Source organism: Rhamphochromis longiceps, linkage group LG4 (assembly GCF_057381845.1).
Source record: "Rhamphochromis longiceps isolate RC_006_pf linkage group LG4, R_longiceps_female_GT1.1, whole genome shotgun sequence".
NCBI classification, from domain to species: domain Eukaryota; kingdom Metazoa; phylum Chordata; class Actinopteri; order Cichliformes; family Cichlidae; genus Rhamphochromis; species Rhamphochromis longiceps.
The window spans coordinates 33598430-33618629 of record NC_140560.1 but is presented as its reverse complement, the minus strand read 5'-3'; the positions used below and the strand labels follow the sequence as shown (position 1 = coordinate 33618629).

The window sequence follows — 20200 nt, the reverse complement described above, 5'->3', positions numbered from 1 at the left end:
TTGGTTTGTTGTGGGTTTGTTTTCCATTTTCCTGAGAGAGGATCGGAGTGGTGCAGGGGGCTAACCTGGAGCACGACTGCACGTGTACTTGTTTATGTATGGGAGGATTAAGGGGTTAATGCAGAATCACAACATCTAGCTGCAGGGGGGGGTGGAAAATGGCAGTAGGAGAAGGTGGGTGGGGTGAAACACCAAATATGAGGTAGATAGAGAAGAGCGGAGGAGGAGAACAGAAGGGTTAAGGGGATGAGAAGCATGAGGGGAAGAAAGGGGGATAATGTAAGACGTACTCCTGTGAGCAAGCAAGCATACGAGTGTGTGTGTGTGTGACTCAGAGGGAGAGAGAGGGGGGAGAGGCTGTGACTGAGGCTTTAGCTACATTTCTTAAGGAGAGGGTGAGAAAAGGCAGAGAAGCAGGAGAAGTCAGCCATGCTCCTCCTCTGCCTCCCTTGGGTCGGGGACAGAAAGGAGTCATTTCCCCTCTGGCGCTGGGTGACATATAAGCACCACAGCGGCCCTTCCTCCTTCATGTCTTTATCTCTGCCGCACACAATTACACAAACACGGATACCGTGCGCACTCGAGTGCACACAAGCACGCACGCAGCCCACTCGGACGTATGCATAAATATGCATACTTATGCCACTCATGCGGCTATTACACAAGCGCACACTGAGCTGGAGCCTTACACTGGTGCACACGCATGCAAACACACTCGCACATGTAGAGTAAAAAAACTGTACAGATATGGAGTGACAGGATGTCTCTCATTGTCAGCTTTCATTCCTCCTGTCATCCTCGTCCCTTTGCAGTCTATCTCTCCTTTCGCTTTCTCTATTTCTGTCTACTCTGTCCTCCCTCGTCACTCTGTTTCCTTTGGGCTCAGAGGGTGGGGAAGCCAGAGGCGACAGAAGCTGTTGCGTGGTAAGCAGGCTCTAGCGAATGTGGCACTGGCATGACGGGATGCACAGAAAACGCTGCAGCTTGAGCACAATCGAGGCCACTGCGGTGCCCGTCGAACGTCGCTCGTAGCCGTTCTCGAGCATCAGGGTTAAAAATATAACTTGAAAGGTTGGTGTCACATAGACTGCGAGCAGAAATGAGAGCAGACATGAAATGAGGGTACTAAGGGCCAGACCGGATAAATAAATCAGCACCAATGAGAGAAGCAGCATGCCTCACTGGCTGACATGAGGGGGTGGAGACAAAAAAGGGTAAAGAAAAATCAATATCTCCAGTAAAAGTTTATTTCATATTGATGACTGTTTACAACCGCTTCATCTTTTTCTAAACTTGAGAGGATGAACCAGGTCTGATTCAAAGCTCAGCCGGGGAAGCCTTAACTGGGTCAGTGCTGATTTCTACTCTAGTTTCACCTCTCCGAGACCAGACACCGTCTGACTTGACACTGAGTTGACATCCAGTGAGGGTTTGACCTCATGTCCTCTGGGGGCTCTGTTGCCTCAGTAGACAGATAAGCGGTTAGACAACTCCATTATCAAACCACCAGCCTACATACATATGGCTGTCGCTATCTCCTCCCTGCCCCCCATAAGGTGCTCCAACCAGACCTGAATTTACACTTCAAAGTGTTGAAATGTACTCCGTGGCCCCTGCCCAGCTTCAAACAAACATCACACACACACACACCAGAGTGCGAATATGATGCCGAGCCAAGGCTCCCAGAAACAGTAAATCTGGAAGCTAGACTGCTGTGGATAGCAGGGAATATGCGTTTGGAAACTTAACTGTAAGCATGTCCGCTGAAAAACAAAAAACAAGCGCGTCCATGCTCACAGGTGTACACACGGGTGATCACACCCACAAACTACACCCTTTTTGGCTCCTACCTCAAAGCACACTGTGTTCTGTTGATCTTATGTGCTGCACAATAATGTTTAACATTTAGTATTTACTGTCATATTCCCATATATCATTGTGATGTTGTTTATTCTATTACTCTTGTTCTCTTCTGCTTGCTTTCTTTTTTCTTTCTCAGCAGGTGATCCAGGTGATTGATATATGCATTTTTTTTCTCTGCCCGTTCTGTTGGTTTTTGTCTTTTGCCCTTCTCCCCCGTCCCTCTTCTCAGCTGTTTCTCTTTCCCTCTTTCTTTCTCCCCTTCTTTCCCCCAGTCAAGTCTGTCCCGTATTCAGTAAGTGAAAATAAAATAAACAATAAAAGAAAAAAAAAAAAAAAAAAAACTTCAGCTCAGTGTAAAAATATAACAAATCAAAAAAAAAAAAAAAAAAAAAAAAAAAAAAGCATGTCCGCTGAGAGGAGCACAGCTGCTAGGTCAGCACATCCTTTAATAGTTACGAGCTTGTTCAGGCCACAACACAAGTCCCCGAGTCGGCGCTCATCACAAAACAGGAGGGGAGTTTTCCACAGCGCTCGAGGGCATGAAGTCTCTCCAGAAGTTTCCAAATCCCAACACGAGCCACAACATCCCAGATTGTTCTCAAAACACAAATCTGCATTTGAAAGTGCAATATGGTCGCTGTCAGATGAAAACCTTCCACAGCCCCAAATGTCAGCTTTTCAGGATCTAAGAAAGAACGGGCCTCTTTTGTGGAGTTCTGAAAAGGTTTCACTTCCAAAACGGCCTGTAGCGTCTAAGAACAAATACTAAAATATAATCACTCCACTGATGTTCAAAACTGCAGTTGGAAGGTTTTCACACGACAACACTGATATTCTCCTTTATGAAGCATTCATGAGAAGCTCTGTGTTAAGCAGTGCTCCAGCTTTATGATTCCCATTAATCGGTACTTTACAATTACATGGGCTGTGAGCGTGTCCCATTTTGCTATTCACAGCAACTCTGTGGATTTTTCTCAGTTTTCCTCTGAGCTGCAGCTCAGCGGCCCTCTGACCCACAGCTGAGTGACACAGAGGAGATAGTCATCCGGGATGAAACACCACTCATCACTCTCACGTCACGGCCCACACACTCTGACAGCCCTCTCTGACTCCACACAGCTCAAAGCTCACAAGACGGCCAAAATGGACATCTTGCGCCCGGCGCCATTGTTTCCAAGGCAACAAGGAAATAAGCCATGCGCTAATGTCCCAGTCGCTCTCAAATTACGGACACCTTCACAGGATGTAAAACACACACGTGTGGACTGAAGCATGATGGCAGCAGTTCAGAGGTTTGCATTAACCTTCGCTGCACTCAGCTGCAAATTGTTTAAGAAAGCTGCACCTCAATCAATAAATCACTCCTTCAGTCAGTGTCAAGAGGGCACGCGTGCCCTGGTGTGTGTGTGTGTGTGTGTGCACGTGGTTCTTAAATGTATAAGTACCCAAGTGCACGGTCAGGTTTGAAAAGTGGCTGCAGAGCAGGGTTTTCACAGTGATGACACAGAAAAAATGTCTTTGCACATCTCATCTCAAGCTCTGGCAGGAAAAAGAGCATCGCAGTGACAAAAAAAGTTCCTCAGTTCTCTCATAATGTGACTGAACACAGTGACCCGGGCATCTGAAAACTGGTGCCATCAAATCGGCCTTAGACCAGTGTGACGGCGATAAAGCCAGCATAGCGAGACAGGGCTGCTGCTGTTGGGATGGTGGAGTGGAACGGTGTGGGGGGGCTGGCTCGGTGACACAGTGGCACACAAAACACTGCTGCACTTATTAGAAGCAGCACTCATCATGTGAGGAGACAAGCTGCAACATTTGGCTCCCGTGGACCGTCTTGATGACCGTGTGAAAAATAATAGCTATAACGATGCATATAAATTACAACCCGTTTGATGCTTCTGGCCTCTGCAATGTGGAGAAAATTAGCACTGGTGACTGCACATGCATCATTGACACCCTGTGTATCAATAATGCATTGAGTTCGGCTGTCACTTCTCTGCTATTTTTAAAGGGGGGGGGGGGGGGTGATAAAAAGAAATGAGGCAGCGTGGTGCTCACACGGGGCTTGTAGTGCTGAGGTTAACATGTGTGCGGGGCTGCCCTCGGGGACAGGCCCTGTTTTCAAACAGTGCTGGTCGCAACAAGCGGCAGATTGAACCAGTGTCCTCCCATCTGCAACTACGCAAACCTCACCCACCGCAAGCGAGCTGCCCAAAAATCACTTCATGTGCAGCATTACTGTTATGACTAGTCACATCACCGTCAAGGTGATTAACCACAAAACAGCCACTGAAAATGCACATTAAAAATCACTTAAGCTTCGCCAACAGGCGTTTCCCTGAGCCAGGGCGAAACAATAAAAATAAATGGCACAATCCAAAACGCTAACCTTCATTAGCTGGCTAAAAGTGTGAGGTAAACATAAATTGCTGCTCATCTTGACCCTTGACCCCGAACTTGACAGGGAGCTAAAAAGACGATGAGGATTTGGTGAAAGAGGAGGTCGCCTCGATCGAGAGGACGTTTCATCACTCTTAGTATGCAGAGAAAGAGAGACAGAGAAGGGGGGGGGGGGGGGGGGAGCTGCTTACGCAAAAAATAAATAAAAAACTGTATTTTTACTTTAAGTGTCAGTGAGAGGCTCACAAAAGTTGCCTGAAGCAGAGGGAGACAGACAGAGCTGGTTTAAACTGGGGATTTAAAATGGAGGTCTGACCGCCCCTCCTCCCTCTTCCCCTCTTTACACAACCGAGCTAGCAAAAGCCCACCTGAGCACGCACGCACCTGTGCAGGAGCGCACACACCGAGCAGCGCTGCATCAACAATGGTGTAACATCTCTTGCCATAAACAGCGTACCGCTTCAAATGTCCTGATTTCCTTGCCTTACACAACAGTACAACGGGCATTTTATAATCCAGAGCTGCACATGCACTAAACGCACTCAAGCTTGGACTCACACGCGCACATATTCTGGTGATTTTCACCTATTCCCCGAATGGGTGAATGAGCGGGTCCCTTCCTGCACAGTAAACAGCATTTCCATTAGATTGTTGGGAGTGTGTTCAGTGCTCTGTGACTCAGACACTGCAGCACTGTGACTGTGTGTCTCCAGCTCAACCGCTGCTCTCTCTCTAACACCGAGCCTCAATAACATGGCCTCTGGTTTGTGCCACTTCACAGGAGCTATAGGGGCTACGCAGCGCTTTCCAAAGTGGCGAGCTACCACAGGCGATAGGCAGGGCACGCAGTATTTGAAGAATTAGGGGGGCAATAGCTTTTGTAACAGTCCTTGCTTTCAGCCACAAACCTGGCGCGCGCACACACACACCACACTCTTACCCACCAGCATGCCCACATGATAATTTCACTGTTATTTGCACACACAGAGGCAGATGAATATGTAAATAACTTGTGAGCAGAATATGGATCCCTTGTGCTTGGGAAGGAATATGTTAATGAGAGATGCAGGGTATGAGTGTTAATCACAAGTGCTGGGTGCATAAATGTGTGGTGGCCTATGCAAATTAAACACATAGGGGAGAGTGGCATGTAAATCGTATGATTCACTAAGAGAAAGTCAGCGGCGTGAGAAGTATAGTTGCTGGTGTAAACAAATCAACCACATTAACGAGGAACATTACCGGGGTGAATTACTTGGCATGGAAAAAAAGAAGAGGAGTTCTATACCCTCTGCTCTCGTCTGTTTAGCATTCGAAACCCAAATCAAGACGCTGTGATAAGGGCTGTCGCAGCAGCAACAGTTGCCAGGGAAACCTGATGGCAAGATGCTGAGGGTTGGAGGGTGGAGGGAGTTTTATGTGAGGACATGGGCACAATGCTCAGGTTGATTTGCTACCACTGAAGGAACACTGGCCGGCTCGTCGAGATATGGCACCTCAAAAGGAACGAGACGGACAGGAGAGGGGGAGGGCGACCGGCTGCCTTACGAGGAGCCGATGCTGACGGCGTTTGGCGCATTAGTCTGAGGGTGTAGTCATGGCAACGAGGTGTTGACATAGCGCAATCGCACTCTGAGCACTGTGATGGTGATGACATTCACGAAAAGTACAGAGCGAGTGTGATTGAGCTTGTAAACCGGAGCAGGGCCTTTCCTGTCCCCCTGTGCAGAAAATAAAAGGACCCAGTGCTGACCATTTCACATTCGCTATGTCTCATCTCAAGAAGAGCCAAAGGGACACAAACAGTGATACTACAAATAAAGTTGATTGTAACATAAAGGAGAAAAAAAATATATAGCCACCAAATTTCACAGACTTCCACTGCCATTTTATGTGCCAGTTTTTTTTTTTAATTTTAAAAGTGACCTCTGCTAACAGAACATCTCTCATAATTATAACCAGTGTAATTAGCTAATTATAATAACAATAACAATATTACAATAAAGATAACACTTGATTTAAAAATAAAACAAAAAAATCAAACTAGATAAAAACCCAAAATGAAAAACACTTATCATAATAGTTTTGTTTCCTTTTTTTTTTCAAAAGAGATCTATAAGGTTCTATATTTTTTTTCATTTAATTGTACTTTTTCTTTAGAAAAAAAGTTCCCCCCATCTCTGTTTCCTGTACTGCACGTCACTTCCTTCCTCTTCACTGAACGAGCATCGCTTACCTTTAGAAATGCTTGGCAATGCCTGTCGTCCATTTAGTAGTTCCCTGCTGCCATGAAATCCACTCACACACGATAACACTGAGATACAGTTGCGAGATAATCCTCTGCAAAGATGCAGTCTTCGTCAAAGGTTCGTGTCCTGTCTTTAACGTGTGACAAACATGAGGGTTCCTGACTGCTTGAGACAGTTGGAGGAGTTGGTGAGAACTGGACTGAGGAAGCCATTTAGAGGGGGCCAAGTTATTTCCTGCTGATGCATGTGGAGTAGTGGCACGCCGTCCCGCTGCTGTTCATTAGCCGAAGTCCAACAGGATCAGTCATAAACAACTTCAGCGTCATATACAAATGAAAAAAAGTACTTTTCAGTTATTTGTAGGCACAAGTAGTAATAATAATAGTCGCATGAATGCTAATAATGATAACATAATCCCTTGGATAAATCTCAAATGATCGGCTGAAATCAAATCTGGAGACGTCTGTAGAGCATGCTAAATCAGCATGTGCAACATTTTGTGTCATTTCATGTGCTAATCATTAAACGTTCATTATGACAAATAAAGCTAAACCTTGTTATCATTATTACCGTTCCGATTATTATTATTAACACTCCCGCTAGGCTGTAGCTGTACCAAACGATGGAGAGCTGTTGTCGTATTTCGTATTTTCGCAGTAGAGCATAAACACGTCCCTTCTCCGGTGACCCTGTTTATGTGAATGCGACAGGAGAGGGGAAAACACGCTCTGTGGCTACAAAAAAGTCAAGACCAAAATAAATTCACTCAAACATTTTGTCTGTTTTGCTTTTTTTTGTTGTTTTTTTTTCCCCCACTCTCCCACGTGTCCTTATGCGGCACAGTCAGTGGCCATTTTGTTCCAAGTTGAGGGAAGTAGTAAGGGGGAGGGGGGGGAGGGCAGTGGGGTGGGGGGCACTAAAACAACTGTGTGTGTTTTTCTTTTTAATATATTCTTCAGACGTCGTAGTTTTTAGTCAGAAGCTTGATAAAGATTCTTTATAATTTACTTCTTTGAATGAAAATATATTTACGGTATATATAATATGTACTTTAGTCCTTTTTTTTAATACATCGCTCTTTGTCCTTCATGCCACGGGGTTTCTCTCCTCCCATGATAGCCCACTCTGTTGCTTTCTTCCCTCAAAGAAGACAGTAGCCAGTAAAGTGTGAAAGGGAAAAAAGTGAGAAAGTGAGAGAGAAGTGAAACCACTCGGAAAAAACAATTGCTGTTGTTTTCTCTCCCTGCAAAGTACTAGTCTGTGTTCTGAACAGTATCGCTGCTCTGCTCTGTATTTTAGTGCTTCCTGGAAACCTGGGACAGCACTGCTCACCCAAATCATTGTTTGTTATTCGGAGTCTCTGCCAAGCACTAATCTGAAAACATGTTCAGTAGCCAATATTATGTCTCCCTCTAAATATATACACTGAGTGTGTCTGGAAATATACGAAGCTATCTGTAAAAAACATACAGGCTGTTGTTCATAGCTGTCCACTGGGTGAAAAGAGTTGGCTTGATCTTGGACTTTGGCAAAGACTATAGCGGGTTGCGCACATGATTGTGATTTTTGTGGTGATCGTTCCATGTGTTGGTGTCTGACTTAGTGTAAAATTATGTTCAGATGCTATTTGTGGGACTGATCAGATGCAGTACTGTCTCCTTCAGTCTTCCTATCTGCTTCTACCTGCCAAGATTGACAATACAAAGCAGCAACTACGAGAAATTTCATCTTTTTTTTCTGAAACCCGTCCACGAGGACGGTATAGGCTACAGTCAGTTCAAATATTCGCGTACTTTCTATATCACTGTCACTATCCAGCATCCCTTTCCTCTTACCTCATACTTCTACCCTCACTTTCACTCAGATTTGAGTCTCTTGCACATTTTCCTTGGAGCCACTCTTAAAAAGTAGTGGCTCGTTCTGGCCTTTCCCCATCAGGCCTTTCAGAGAATTGTGGAGACCCAGTTGAGGAAGGGGCACTGGGGAGGGCAGAGTGCCACCTGTCGGTGTTCCCCCACCAGTGGAGGTTGGAATCTGGGAACAGGATATGTTCTGTGACTGAGAGCATGGTGAGGGGTTGTTATTGTTGTTGAGGCCCACAGATCCTGTGCCCAGGCCCAGGCCCATCATGTTGTTGTTGAAGTGATGAGTTTTGTAGTAGTGGTTGAGGTGCTCCGATCGAGCCAGGTTGGGCAAGTTGACTATCTCTGGGTGGTGCAGCCTGAGGCTCTGGGTACCTCCAATTCCACTGCTTCCGCTCTGTGTCACGGTGGCTCCGCCTGAGATGCCGCTGCCCCGACCACTGGCCCCAGCGCCGAGCTCATCCTCCACATTGATGATCTCGATGGCACGTGCAGGGCCGTGATGTTTGTGCAGCTGGTGCTGCTTCCTAAGCTTGTAGAACACCACCAGCATCACGGCTGCCATGAAGGTTATGGCTACGAAGCAGCCAATGATGATCTTGGTGGTCTTCATCACATCATCCATTAAGGTAGCGTCTGTGATGGGCTCAGTGAAGGTGGGTCGAGTGGCGCGGGGAGAGGAGGAGGACCAGCTGATAGGCAGAGAGGAGTCTGTGGTAGCAACACCGTCTGGCCACAAATCAGAGGGAGTGGGGCCAGGTGGAACACGGATGAAGGTCTCATTGATGGCAACCAACGCATAATCATTACCTCCAACAGTATCCACAGTTTCCACAGTAACTGTTGTAAAATAGGTGTAATTGACACTAACATCAGCAGCAGTAACGTTGAGGACAGCGGTTGCAGTGGTATTTCCAGCAGCGTTAGTCACCATGCAGGTGTACTGGCCCGTGTCTCGCAGGGTTACATTGGTGAAGTTGAGCGTGCCATCGTGCAGGACCGATATCCGCACGCGGTAGGAGCCGTGGGTCATGAGAGTGCCATTAGGGGTGATCCAGTTGACGGATGTTGTGGATGTGCTCGTTCGACACTTCAGCTCGGCAGCCATACCCTCGGTGACATTGAGGTCTGTAGGTGGCTCCACAATGACGGGCGCATAGCAGGTGAAGTGGCTTTGGTCAAGCTCTCCAATGTATTTGCCTTTTAAGAATGGTGGAGCATGGCAACGAGCGCAGCAGGTGGTGTTGCTCGGCACCGTCTCTTTTAACCACCAACTAAGCCAAAGCACATCGCAGTTGCACACCCAGGGGTTGTGGTTAAGGTGTACCCTCTCTAGCTGGTGAAGGGGTGTGAAGAGATCGTGGGGCAAGGAGTGGAGGGAATTATGGGATAAGTTGAGCTCTTCCAGGTTTTTCAGGTCATCAAAGGCATTGCGCTCAATGACGGAAACCTGTGAGTGCATTAGCCACAGCTTGCGAAGAGAGACCAAGCCTTGGAAGGAGCCGGGACGGATGATCTCCAGCCTATTTCCTGACAGCTCCAGCTCTTCCAAGCGCACAAGAGCTGTTAGTTTGGGAATGTCTTTCAGCCCACACATGCCCAAGTTTAGGTACCGCAGATTGATGAGGCCAACAAAAGCTGCGTCTGAGATGAAATCCAACTTCTTGAGCTCACCCAGGTCCAGGCGACGTAGCGAGGGCACACGGTGGAAGGCATAGCCTGGCAGAGTCTCGATGGGGTTGTTGCGCAGCCACAGCTCCCGCAGCTTGCTGAGGTACTCAAAGGCATGTGATGGCACCAGCGTGAGGCGGTTGTCAAAAAGCTCCAGCGTGTTGAGGTTGGGCAGGCCATTGAATGCTCCAACTTCAATCTGACGTATCTGATTCTTGGACAGCTGGAGGATTTCAAGGTGCCTCAAGTGCTTGAATGTGTCCGACTTGATAACCTGGAAGGACAAGTAATGATAAAGTTACTGCAAAACATGTAGGATTATTAATGGAGCTTACTGAAAGAAAGGTATCTGAACAAAATGAAAAAAAGGAAGCTGTGTTTTACAGCAGCTATTTAAAACAAACTCGATTACACCTTTCATAATAACAAACCAAATACACTTATAAAATGTTAATTTGGCTGTCATGCATTAGTTCTCAATGAGAATGAAGATCAATAACAGCTTCCCTAAATGTTTAATTTGCTTTTTTATTTATTAAAGAATACCAAATGATATAAAACCTTTAGCAGACATGCAGCACTAATACTGACATTGTTTATTGTTTATTTTTTTCCTTTTAGGGACAATGCACATTAATCAAGATTACTGTAATGTGTCAGTGTTTTCATTTTACAACTATTAAATTAATCTTTTAAAATATTTTAACTTATACAGAGAAGATTTTAAATGATTGTCAAACAATACCAAACAGCCATTTAACCAAAAAATGTCTCATTATATTACACATGACAATGGCAGAAAGGACACAGTGAGACAAAATAGAAAAAAACAAAACCAAAACAAAACACAAGCACGCAGTAACTAAGTGTGATAGCAGCTCTGGTTTCTTCTCTTGTGGTTATTTTAAGGTCTAAGATTACTTGCAGACTGTTATGCTCATTCCCACCTGCACATTTTTATCCTTGGATTTTGTCAGAATGCACTGATAGTTAAAAGTTAAAAGTTCATTTTAGCGCTCTCCCTTTAAGCTAAATCTCTTCCGATTTGCTTGTTCTCAAAAACAGGTGGGCTGGACCTCTGTTCCCATGGTCAGAGGGATGAGTCCGAGATGGCTGTATTACACATCGGAAGTGACTGGTTTATATAGTTGCATTAATACATTTAAAGTTGGATGTTTAGGCTTGTTCCTGCAAATATGATACACAGAGAATCAGGTGAGCAGTGAATAAACCTCTCCCCCTGAGCCTACAGGTAGAATCAGAGAAGGTGGAGGGGTTAAAAGAGCCTGCAGCAATGCAGGGGAGCAATGGTACTGACAAGTCAGAGGGAGAGATGCAGAATTTTTCAGATTAAATAGACAGATAAATTCCCGTGACAGATTGGTGATCTGTCCCCCATTGTAGCTTGAATAGTCTCTGGTCACCCCACGATCCTGAATTGGATAAGCTGAAAAGGATGGATGGATGGATGGCAAAACTGGAACAATGTGTTTGATTTCACAAGAGGAAAGTGAGTGGTTGATGGTAAGTATGTATCCATCAGTGATATCCACTCTCAGTGACATCATGCAGAGCCTAGAGTAGAAAAAAACTGCCTGAGCCTGAACATTGAGAGCAGCTTGAATCCTGATCTTTGGGGTCACGGGAATTACTTATTACTTAGTACTTATTTTGACCTCATTACTTGAAATTTTTCTCCGTATAACATGAGGATCCACCAACAGTATAAGATAAGATAAGATAACCTTTATTAGTCCCACACGTGGGAAATTTGTTTTGTCACAGCAGGAAGTGGACAGTGCAAAAGTTATGACGCAAAAATTAGAATACAATAAGAATAAATACAGTACACAGCTGTACAGAATAGAATAAAATAATATACTATATACAGTAGAATAAAATAGAATAAAAATATACAATAAGATAAAAATAGAATACGAATGCTATATACAACTGAGTAAAAATACAACGATGCCAGAAAAGATTATTGCACTTAGTATTATTGCACATGTGTGGATGTGTGTGCTTGATCAGTTAAAGTCTTTATTATGGAGTCTGACAGCAGTGGGGAGGAAAGACCTGCGAAATCTCTCCGTCCCACACCGTGGGTGCCGCAGTCTCCCACTGAAGGAGCTGCTCAGTGCTGTCACAGTCTGCTGCATGGGGTGGGAGATGTTGTCCATCAGGGATGACAGCTTAGCCGCCGTTCTCCTGTCACTCACCACCTCCACTGGGTCCAGAGGGCATCCTAGAACAGAGCTGGCCCTTCGGATCACCCTGTTCAGTCTCTTCCTGTCCCCAGCAGAGATGCTGCCGCCCCAGCAGACCACACCATAAAAGATAGCAGAAGCCACCACAGAGTCATAGAAGGTCTTCAGGAGTGGGCCCTCCACCCCAAACGACCTGAGTCTCCGCAGCAGGTACAGCCTGCTCTGCCCTTTCCTGTAGAGGGCGTCTGAGTTATGAGTCCAGTCCAGTCTGTTGTTCAGATGAACACCAAGGTACCTGTAGCTGTCCACAGCCTCAATGTCCATACCCTGGATGTTCAGTGGTTGCAGTGGAGAATGCTTGTGCCTGCGGAAGTCTACCACCAGCTCCTTGGTTTTACTGGCGTTGATCTGGAGGTAGTTCAGCTGGCACCAGTCCACAAAGTCTTGAGTCAGTCCTCTGTACTCCTTGTCGTCCCCATCAGTGATGAGGCCGACTATTGCAGAGTCATCAGAGAACTTCTGCAGGAAGCACTGGGTGGAATTGTGGGAGAAGTCTGCAGTGTAGATGGTGAAGAGGAACGGAGCCAGAACCGTTCCCTGTGGGGCCCCCGTACTGCAGACGACCCTGTCCGACACACAGCCCTGAGTCCTCACATACTGTGGTCGGTCGGTGAGGTAGTCCAAAATCCAGGTAGTGAGGTGATGGTCCACTCCAGAGTTCTCCAGCTTGTCCTTCAGAACCGAGGGAAGAATAGTGTTGAAGGCACTGGAGAAATCAAAGAACATGATTCTCACAGTGCTTCCAGCGGTCTCCAGGTGAGCGAGGGAACGATGTAGGAGGTGAATGACGGCATCATCTGCTCCAATGCCAGGCTGGTAGGCAAACTGAAGTGGGTCCAGTGATGAGCTTGTTAGGCGCCGAAGCTGAGCCAGGACCAACCGCTCCAGGGTCTTCATCAGGTGGGATGTCAGAGCCACCGGCCTGTAGCTGTTGAGGTCCTTGGGGCGTGAAGTCTATATATTTATATATATCTATATATTTTCCAGACAACAATAAAAAGCGTAATCGGCCCCTTTGCTGGATGTTCCAAAAAAGGAGAAAATCCTATTGCGACGGCTGAGTGGCCAAAGAATATTTTCTTCCCTGAAAGACAAATGTCTTCTTTAATTCTGCATTCTGTTATTCTTATGTGTTAATCTGTTTCCAACATGTAATTAAATTATGTTAATCTGTTCTTAGCAAATAATCTTTGGAATTTGGAGATGGTCTAGTTTTTGTAATGTTACAAATCAGTGCGAAAACAAACACACAAAGCAAAGCAAAACAAAAAGAAAAAACATTGCTAATGAATGACTTACGGGCTAAATGTATGTTTAAGTAAAGAAGCCATACATTTAAATAAAAATGTATTTTTCTCCTAATACTGATAACTGCTGACCCTCAGTGATTCCTGCTGCTGTCTGCATTTGAGAATGACTCCCTCTGACTATGGAGATAAACATGATCAAATTAAGGGTTTCCCTGGCCTCCACGTTAGACTTTCTCTTAAAACAATATGCATTTGAGTAATGGAGTTACACTGAGTGCTCTGATTTACAATCAGAGGTTGTAAATAGCAGGGATACAATAAAGCTTAAGTCAACAACTTTGGCTAACACCCACTGAGAATACAAATCTTTAGGACAATTCTGGACTGAAAAGATGGTGGATGTCCCACCCACGTCCTCAAAAACTCAATCAACAGCCAACACCAACGAACATATGAGCCAAATGTGTTCACATACTAGAGGTTCATGATAGGGCAAGCTGTGAGGCTGCACCTGCTGTCTTTGTAAAGGTGTCATTGTGAAGCCATAATTCAGTAGACTCACCCAAAGTATGTGACAATGAGTGAATCTGCACAAGAGGTAGTTTATTGAAACTAAAGCAACAAACATCAAATGTACTTCATGCCCAGCGAACCAGCTTTTAAAGCCTGAAATGCCCAGATGAGCTGCATTACCTGACGACCCTCCCATGTCAGACTATTGTCAGTAAAAGGAGGCAGGGACTCCCATGGAGATAGTTGGAGGTACGTCACATTGCATGGAGGCAGTATAAGCTTTTAAAGCTTTATCCTGGGCAAAAATATCAGACTTTTTAAGCTTCAAAAGATCTGATTTAACTAGTGACTCTATATTAGCCAAGAAATTTCTCTCCCTATTCACCAACAATTTAAGGAAGATACTGAGGCGTTCCAAAACCAGCTGAGAGACATAATCTCCCCAGCTTGCCATGGGTTTCCCCCAGGATCTTCTCCCACTAGGAAATGCCCCCAAACTCTCAACTAGGAAGCATCCAGGAGCTTAGACTGCTGCCCGCAGGACCCGGACCTGGTTGAGCTGTAGAAAAGATGGATTGATGGAACGGTGGATGGATGGATTCTGCACATGTAGTTTCACAATTGCTCTGTTTCCCATTCATTTAGAAAATAATTGCCAATTGGACGGCTATGGAATTGCAAGACTTGCTTCTAAAAGGACTGTTTTTGCCATTTAAGTTGGGGTCAAATACACCCAGTGACCAAAATAAAGTTTTAGGAATTTGATCAGTAGCCCACATTATGACTACAGCACAGCTCAACTTGTACTGATGAAAAATGGCAAAAAAAAAAAAAAGGTCACTTTTAATTAGTAGTTTCATGCTTCATTCGACAATATATCACATGACAAAAAGCAGTTAAACTCTTGACTTTTCATTAAATCTGAAAGCACTGTGGTAAATTTACTGTAAACCCAACCCTGTCTTAACCCTGACCATATTTCAGCGCTTGCTGCAGACACAAAAGTGCTTTTCACACCGTTGTTACCGTGAGACTCAGGGGGCTTGCTACTGACACATTATAATCCCTTGCTAATAAGCTGATTATCAGTGTTGGACTACAGTATTCGCATAAAGTGTCACGACAAACCACAAAGGAACTATGAAATTAAATTAATACATTTTTACTAAATTTGGTGTGACAAACAAAAAGAGATGATTTTGTCTGCAGGAAGACATGAATCTGAACTCTATGGGTGCCACGGGCCCTGGACAGAGCACAGTAGCATTGGTGTGGTCCAACTGGAGCTCATTTGGCGTGAAGTCAAAGACACACAGTTTAGTGAGCGCGACTAAAAGCCCCTTAAATCTCTGACTGTTTGAGATATGTGCAGCCAAAGCCCTCAGTGAGGCACACAGAGGCTCCTGGAGTCAGGCCATTGCTTCTTCTGTATGTAGAGCAGGAGCGGGGGGAGAGGAAGAGGGGAGTTGATAGGCAAAAGGAGGGAGGGGGCGAAAAGGGAGGGGTGAGGATGTTAAGAGGGGGTGGGAGCTGTCAAGGCTTTACTCTGAGGGTACTCAGTGAAGGAAAAAATAAGCCAGAGAATCTAGGATGCCTTCAGGTGTTAAAACATTTTTAGATTTTTAATCATTTCAAGTGGGGCTGCAGGATACAACAAGCCGAATCCAAATTTTGTAGGCTAAAAACAAAACGCAACAAATACTCTTCTTATTTCCTTATTTTTTTCTCCCCTTTCATGTTAACAGCATCTCTTAAAGCCTCACGTACCAAATCAAGTGGCGTGATGTCCCATTTCTGCTCCGTTAACGTCACATAAAGTTTAATAAGATGTTTTCTCCGAGGAATAGAGAATATCAGGCTGCTCGGTCCAATGTACAGAGCAATTTGACATTATAAGAGATGCACTGGACAATTTTAACAACGTTTAGGATACTCGTTGCTTTTCATTAGAGGAGATAAAATGTTGTGGAAATGAATTTAAAACCACAAAAGAACAAGGCACTGTCAGGAACATGAGGATGGATCCAGCTACATCAAATGCTGCAGCAAAGACTAAAATCAACCCACTCGGTTTATAAATTTAGAGATTCATGTGCTTTGCATCGATGGTCTGTGGTTAAATGATCTTCCCCTGCAGCTGTAAAGCCACAAATGCTGTCTAGGGACTCGAGATAAATTGGTAATGCATACAAAAGGCAGCTCAGTGTCATGGAAATCTGCCTTGCTTTCAATTCATAAAATATTCCCTCAGTTCACTAGAGGCTTAAGTGTATTTTTCTACCATTATAGCCGCTTACTTTCTTGTCTTTTCTTAGAAATAAAGTTTCCAAGAGAGAACCTGTATCAACAAGTTAATCCTAACATCCACAACTGCAAACGCAAATGTTCGCTCTGATAGCGGGCAAAAAATGCAAACACAAGTGTTAAAGACACATAAGTGTGCTGGTGTCTGTGTATGTGTTGATTTTTAGATGTGTGCATTATGATGTGAAAATCCTCAATCTGCTATACAAGATGCGACTGTGCTATATCACTGACTATGCAAATATCTCCTTTCATAATAAAAGAAATAAATGAGTTTGTAGAGAAGTGTCAATAGGTTATTTGCTGAAAAGAAATGCTGAAAATGTGGCGTATTTCAAATGCCAGAATGAGTGTTTTCTCTGTGCATTGATTGTAAAAAAGAGAATGAACCATGACCTCCAATCAATTAGTGTTATAGGAAAAATGACTGGCAGTCAGCACCTTCAGAAATTACATCATGCATCATGATGCAGCTTATGATGCTTACAGAAATAAACTGCATGTATTGTATGCTTTTCTTTTTAGCAGTTTATGTGTGAATATTTGTGTCATATTCCAGAGTTTCCCACACACAGACTTTACTTCGGCGAGTCGGTTAGTATATTTTGGTGAATCATTTTAGCATCTTTTTTTTTTATTAATCTCAGAGAACAACATCATCTGCAGTATATTATTATTAGTATATGTTATTGGACATCCCTTCACTCTTGTTTGGAAAATCCAGTCATTATTAGCCAGCTAGCTCCAGCCCTCCCCCTTTTGTGTTTCCCCATTAGCTTAATGGCTAGGTGACTGGATCACTATTGTGAAGATCTACTATATAGTTTAGCTGCGTGAATCCTTCCTCTCTCACTCTGGTAGACTCCAATGGCTCGTTCTTGGACTGCAGATTGCCGTGGTAGTCCTTGTTCTTGAGCTGAACTGTATTCAATCTACAACCTGTAACAGATAGTGAACCGCTTCCTCTGCTGCCACCCAAAGGTAACCGAAGCAGAACAATCAGTATCAGTTGGGGGATGTGAGAGTCCTTTGAGAAGCAGCTGATTACTAATACATGATACCTTTTGGTAACTGAGATTCATAACAACAACAAAAGAAAGACTTTTTTTATTGTTGCCATTTTTTATAGCACTATAACTACTATAGGTAGCATATTAGTTCCTTGTTGTAGTGGTTAACACATTCCCCTTTACATCTGAAGGATACTGGGTTCCAGACTGGCCGGAGACAGAAACCCAGCCTCAGGGAATTAAAAGCTGGTGCTCTTTTTATGCCAATCCCAACCATTTCTCGATTCCCTGGCACAGCCCTCCCAAGACAAGTAAAATTTGGAAAATCTGGAGTAAAATCCAGAAAATCCAGAAAAAATCCAGATCAAAAATTTGAATCTATCTGCTGTGTCTCCCATGAGCAGGTACTTTTCTAGGTACTGCAATTCTTTTGAGAAGTGAAAGGGGAGGGATGTAGCTACAAGTGTTCTAGTCTACCTATATACTGTATGCTAAAGAAGGAGGCCCATTAAAAAACCATGTGAAACACAGAAGAATTCCCATAGCACCTCAAAATCCCTATGTGGGAGAGGGCGACCAGTGTAGCTGTTGCAATTGCTCTGTCATAACTCATTGATAAGAAAGTGATGATTTATCCTGATTTATCCTTATCTATCCTGCTTTGCAGTCCAAGGAGGAAATCTTCCAATTTTGCAAGAAATTTGGAACTAGTACAAACAAGCCACTGGTACAAACTACTAAATATCCAGTATTGTTAAATCCTACTGTTCATCCGTCATAACATACTTAGCAATTAAAATATTTGCAAAGGAACAACTTATAAACTGTTGTTTAGCTCACACGCCTGCTTTTGAGTGCACATGTACAGGGCTGTGGAAACGTGTTTGCCCCTTTTCTTATTTCTTATTTTCCTTCCATATTTGCTACTGTTTCAGGTCACCAAACAAATTTTATTATTGGACAAAAGCAATATAGAAAATGCAGGTTTTTAATTATTATTTCATTTAGAACTCAGAGCAACATCTAAAGAAATGCAGGCCTTACTAGTTGGTTATTTAAGGTTAAGGTTATTTATTAAACAAGAAGAAAGAGGCTGGGCAAAAATGACATCAATAGGAGACTATCCGATTGTTCAGTCTGACGTCACTAGCCGTGTCTGGGTCTAAACTCCACTGCAGGTCCATATATCAAACGATCACTATGGCATTACTGAGAGTTGAAAAACTGTCTAAAGTCTTTCATCTTTAATAAAATGATCAGCGTTCTGCTCTACCAGGTGTAACAATTGAGTTTAACATCCAGGCATCCATGAAAACGGAATTTATGACATTTAACGGAGTTAGAAGTTAGCAGGGAGTTAGCTCGCTAGCTTCTATCTAAATACAATATAGCATGTCCTGACTGCGGAGTTTTGGAAACAAATTCAAACGTACAGCTCTGTTATCACTTCCAACATAAATGAAGACAGAAAACTAAACAGCAGTGACGTTTGTAGGGTTACTGAAGTTTGGCTAGCTGGTATATAATGATGTGCTACGTGACCGCTAGCGACACAGCTATGTTAGCATAATATAAACAAGCTAACTTTTTTTCCACTCGATAAAAGTTAACGTGAGTGTTCTCGGTGGTCAGGAACAAATGTAATCGCATGGCAGGATGCTGTAAAAGGACCAAACTTCAGCCAGGAGAACAACTGAGATAATCCATCCACAATACGAGGTTAGTCATTCATATACTGCTGCATGGGCTGGGCTGTAGTTACATCCTAAGGTTTTAAAAACTGAGCTTAAATAAATGATTAGTGGTAATAAAAGCCGAGGGAGGTCAACAGGGATCACTGACTGTTTTAGGAGCTTTTTGAGATCAAATAGAAGAAAATACATAACATTAAACATGTTAACAACACAAAAGCCATATTAAACGCAGACTACTTTAGACCCGGAAGTAGGATTCATCGCGTCATCACTGAACAACCGGATAGGAGAGTTCCAAGCTGAAAACCACTGCTGACCAAACAGAACACAAAGGCTCATCTTCATTCTGCAGACAAATGAGACAAAAGTTAAACTTTTTGGAAGGTTTGAGTCCTGTTTCATCTGGGATTAAACTAACACAGCATCACATGAAAAGAGCGTCATAGCAACATTCAAACACGGTGATGGTAATGTGATGGTCTGAGGCTGCTTAGCTGCTTCAGGACCTGAAAAACTTGTTGCAATTGATGGAACCATGAATTCTAGCCTCTACCAAAAATCCACTTGTGTTATGTAGGACAATAAAACGCACCGAAACACACCGACAAGCATCTCTGAATAGCTCAAAATAAAAATGTAGTTTTTGGAGTGGATTAGTCAGAGTCTGGACTTAAATCTGACTGAGATACTTTGGCTTGACCTTAAACAGGCCTTTCATGCTCTACAACTCTCCAATGTAGCAGAAATGAAACAATTCTGCAAAGAAGAGCGAGTCAAAATTCTTCTACAATGATGAAAGAAACACTTGACTGCAGTTCTTGCTGCCAAAAGGACACAACCAGTTATTAATTTTAGGGAGCAATTGCTTTTTCATATAAGCCCAGTTGGGGTTGAATAGTTTTTTCTCTTAGTAAATGAAATCATAATTTTAAAAATGCGTCTTGTATTTACTCTTTGTCTAATTTCAAAATTGGTTTAATGATCTGAAAAATGTAAGTGTGACAAATATAAAGGAAAAAAAACTTCACAACACTAACATCATCATCTCAGTGAATAAAAACATTAGTCATGCTTAGCTCTGCAATGCAGACTGAAATGATTTGACCTCCGT

The 20200-nt window shown here is 43.7% G+C and overlaps 1 protein-coding gene across 1 annotated transcript in view; it reads right to left on the bottom strand.

Moving 5' to 3' along the window:
- Positions 1-1965: 1965 nt before the first annotated feature.
- Positions 1966-20200, bottom strand: part of lrrc4ba (leucine rich repeat containing 4Ba) — a 54481-nt gene continuing 36246 nt past the window's right edge. Inside the window, exon 3 of the mRNA XM_085404642.1 lies at positions 1966-10322. Coding sequence (XP_085260768.1) covers positions 8376-10322 — 1947 coding nt within the window. The 3' untranslated portion in view covers positions 1966-8375. The remainder of the gene's footprint in view (positions 10323-20200) is intronic.